This window comes from Eptatretus burgeri, chromosome 10 (genome assembly GCF_056783735.1).
Source record: "Eptatretus burgeri isolate ZD-2024b chromosome 10, Ebu_testis_v1, whole genome shotgun sequence".
NCBI classification, from domain to species: domain Eukaryota; kingdom Metazoa; phylum Chordata; class Myxini; order Myxiniformes; family Myxinidae; genus Eptatretus; species Eptatretus burgeri.
The window spans coordinates 1,331,360-1,335,604 of record NC_140970.1 but is presented as its reverse complement, the minus strand read 5'-3'; the positions used below and the strand labels follow the sequence as shown (position 1 = coordinate 1,335,604).

The 4,245-nt window shown below is 43.0% G+C and overlaps 1 protein-coding gene across 2 annotated transcripts in view; it reads left to right on the top strand.

Annotated features, from left to right (window-relative positions):
- The window catches only part of LOC147017801 (H/ACA ribonucleoprotein complex subunit DKC1-like), a 23,468-nt gene extending 20,083 nt beyond the window's left edge, over positions 1-3,385 (top strand). For both annotated transcript variants that reach the window (XM_085896813.1, XM_085896812.1), the window contains one exon: positions 2,050-3,385. In XM_085896813.1, coding sequence (XP_085752939.1) covers positions 2,050-2,109 — 60 coding nt within the window. In that variant the 3' untranslated portion in view covers positions 2,110-3,385. The remainder of the gene's footprint in view (positions 1-2,049) is intronic.
- The last annotated feature ends 860 nt before the right edge of the window (positions 3,386-4,245 follow it).

The window sequence follows — 4,245 nt, the reverse complement described above, 5'->3', positions numbered from 1 at the left end:
TATATATATATATATATATATATATATATATGTATATTTTGTTGCAGGCCAGGGGTCGGGTGAGAAAACCACTCGTGGGGGGGGAGCTATCCCACCAGACTCCCCGGAATTGTAGGCTGTCGCACACAGATAATTCCGTGACGCGGCGGGTCGCCAACCGACTGGACGCCAATAACTCAACCCGTGACCGAGGTAAGGGTTAACCTGGTTACCAAATTAATCACGTGATTTAATTACCGGGGAACACGCCCTCAGTACGCCTTGTCCGAACCGGATGGGATGCAGCCGAGCGACACTGCCAAGGACGTACTAACTAAAAGGACCGGATCATTGGGAATAAAGTCCCGGTTCTGCTTGGATTTGGACCATGCTGGATCAATGAAGGAAAAGACAAAGACAAGCTGGGAACATTTCTAATGATGATATATTTACAAAGGGGCAAGGAAAGGTACGTGACACAGTGAATAGGTTTATTGGGGTGTGTAATGCAGGGATAAGAATGGTGAGAGGTGCGGCAATATTACAAGCAACTTACGAAAGCAGACACAGAGCAGACTTAACGCAAAATAATAATCTTCTGCAATCTTAACTTATGGGGACAGGTGCCAGAATACACACACACACACACACACACACACACACACACACACACACACACACACACACACACACACACACACACACACACACACACACACACACACACACACACACCCTGATGAGGCCACCCCGAAGCGATGAGTCGACACCCGAATCGGGCACTCTAATTGGCCCCGACCCCTCCTGCGTGGCCCGTCCGCGATGGCCGGAAGCAGCAACATTCTACTTCCAGCAAGGTGGCCCCAAGCTGTGAAAATGTTTCGCTCTGTCCTCACGACCTGATATGAATCGCCCACACCGAACTCCGTGTCATGAATTGCCTTGCAAGAACCACTGGGCCGTGCCCTGACGATCCGCCGAGGGTGGCGTCGGTCCCGCATGCCTGCCCGGGCGCCTCCTGTTCGCGCTGATCAATGCCTGCTCCGTGATGCGCCACGCGGCCTGAGCTGTACAGCATTCCCCTGCCCAATCACAGCTTCGCTGGCCGTAGAGGTGAGAAGTTAAGATGTTATGGCAAATCCATGCACAGACGGTAAGATGTGTCCATTCATACCCTGCTCTATGATAAGGTGTCACGAGCTAAGCACGGGTCTGCCTTCGAGCACGTTCTGTACAGTGCGCGCGGATCCACCATGGCCCATGTGGTCAGCGCTCGCAAAAGTCAGCTGAGCGGGGCAAAACCCGGTCTGTGTCAAATTGAGGGGAACGATCGGTTATAATAATTAGATGGGGGTATGGAGGGAAAAAGAGGATGCCGATCTAATTAAATCCAGAAATGGGTTGAACAGAACACGCCGCCCGTATCTTGCACACTTGTGTCCCGTACATCATGGCGTGGTTGTCGTTTTTCTATTATCGGTCTCTGATGTGGCTATTGGCACCAAGCTACGAGCCACGCTCTTGCCCATATTGGGTCATTTGCTTCTGCGTTGTCCAAAACAACATCCGTGCAGCCTCTTTAAGAGATATTCGTTCGTATGCCTTGTCAAGGCAACCGGCAATCTCATCCCAGATCATTGGAAACATCAGACGATCATCTCGAGCTTGTGCCAGAGGTTCGTTCGGGGATATCGCTGTTTCCTCGCAGCTGCGCTGTCGCTGCTCGTGTGGTGGTGTTGCAGCTTTCTATTCCCTCCCCCAGCCGCGCACGTGCTGCACGTGTTGGCCTCCGCGAGGACCCAAATTCGGATTTACCTCTGAAATAAGCAGAAAAGAAGAGGAGAAATGAAGTTTGTGGGGATCTCATAGCTAGGTTTGCTTACACCACAACACACGTCCCGTTGTCCCGCTAGCCAAAAGGGGACTATCTAAATGTGGGTATATGTATGTATGTATGTATGTATGTATGTATGTATATATATATATATATATATTTTTTTTTTTGTTGGTGGGTTCATCGTGGTAATAAATTTTTAATTTTCCTGCACCCCGCTCCATTATCTTTTTCAGGTAACAGAGCTATGTGACATTGAAGTGAAGAAAAAGAAACACAAAAAGGAAAAGAAATGAAAGGAAATGCCGTCACATTGATCTTGAGAAATGGACAGTTTATTTCTTTTCTTTTTTTCTACAGTTTTTATCATGTCTGTGTACAAAACATTTGTGAAAATCTCTCTTGGTTTCTCTTCTTCCAACAACGCAAGACCTTTTTGAGGTGCTTGCCCTGTGTGTGCATGTGAGCTGGTCCAAATGACCAACTGTGCCAGCATGTTCCAGATGCTTTTCACAATCAAAACTGTCTCTTGTTGGAGAAACCTGTACAATTGTGACGTCGCTAGAGATAGCAATTATGTTTTGCTTTCTACAGGTGTACACTTCTGTTTGGATTGTGGAAATGTGTAACAATTGAGATATTTTAGCTTGTTATCCCATCAGGATCTTACCCACAACAGAGGTTCATCTGGGGCAGGGGCCAGTCAATGTGTGTACTGCCAAAGATAAAGTAATGTTGGAGCTTTTAAATGCTGCTTTTTTGTTGTAATACCAAAGGTGTTTAAACCTTTGTTGCTGGTAGATACACTGGGCTGCATTTGAAATATTTTTTGCAGAGGTCTAGGTTTTCTCAACGGTTCCTACATGTTTTTTTCATGCTGAATTCAGAAATGTATCTAATTTCGCTCAATCAGGTCAAGTTTTTTTTTTTTTTTTTTTTTTTTTTTTTTTTTTTTAATGCGATCTCAATTTTAAGGAAAAAAAAAATCAAAATTTTTGTTTTTTTAATTAGCATTTTTGAAATTCAAAATCAGACTTACATTGACAGGAAATGTACAAACTATACATATAATGACACACAATTACACTTCATGTGGAAGAAAGTGCCTTCTCAATTACTTTCATTTCAATTTCAGAAAAATATAGATAAATCGTTGTTTCTGGCAACACCTAACTTCAGTCGCTGTTTTCCTTCGTCTTTTTAATGTTGAATTTCACATTAACGGTACTTGTGCATCATTTTATATATAGTTTGTACATTTTCTGTCAATGTAAGTCTGATTTTGAATTTAAAAAATGCTAATTAAAAAAAACAAAAATTTTGATTATTTTTTTCCTTAAAATTGAGATAGTTAAAAAAACCTTAAAAAAACTTGCCCTGATTGAACAAAATGAGACATTTCTAAATTCAGCATGCAAAAAGCATATGGAAACCGTTGAGAAAAACCTAGACCTCTGAAATGACGCAGACCAGTGAATTGTGTGAACATCTGCAGGTGGGCATACAGTTCATGTTTTGGTATCTTCTTAGCTCTGGAATGCCCGAAAAGGAAATAAAATGTTTTGATAAAAATCATGTGGTATATTCATCCATCTGGACCATACTCTATTCAGTGTTGGTGCTGCCAAAGCATTCTCATGGGCAATTGGACACAATCCTTGATGGGTCGCTACTGACGCAGGATGCTCACTCATCCCAGCAAGCTGATGCTCATTTTGCAGACCTCAGAAGGATGACGGGCCGAGTCAACCCCACCTGGTATTAATTAAACGGCCGAGCAGGATTTGAACTCGGGATCCAACCCTGGCCACCCTGACCATTATACCATAAGTGCATGGTGTTGGCTTGTCACTTATGAATTTCATAAATTTTAACCTATTTTACAAATGCAAACCACATCCGACGTGGAAAAATGGTTCCAGCTCGACCTCTGCTTGGTTAAAGGAGTTATTCTGAACACAGTGCAGGAGGTGTGGTTAACAAGAACGAACGGTTTGCTTTTCATAACAACTCAGTTGGTATTCAGATCCTTCACTTCGTGTCATTGCCAAATTTCCTCGTGAACCCATTGAAGTTTATATAAACTTTCACAAGTGGCTTACTATTGTGTTGTGAATTGCTTACCAGCCTGTACATGCTTTAACAAAAGTTTTCCAAGTGGTTTCAGATGATATTTTGAATGAAGGAATTTGGGAGTTTGTGTGGAACTAAGTGGTACCGTGGTATGGCCAAGTCAACATGGTTGCATTGGATATTTGTGTTCGGTCTCTTGCAGACGTGAATGAGTAAGTTTCCCACGAGATTTGAGGAAGATGATGGATTTGTAAAAACAGATTCCTTTTCTTTTGACTTTTCATCTGATGGATGATTTCTGAACAGTCGTTAAATTTTAGTTTTGAATTGACAAAGGTTCGAGAAGCAGAAACGAAAGC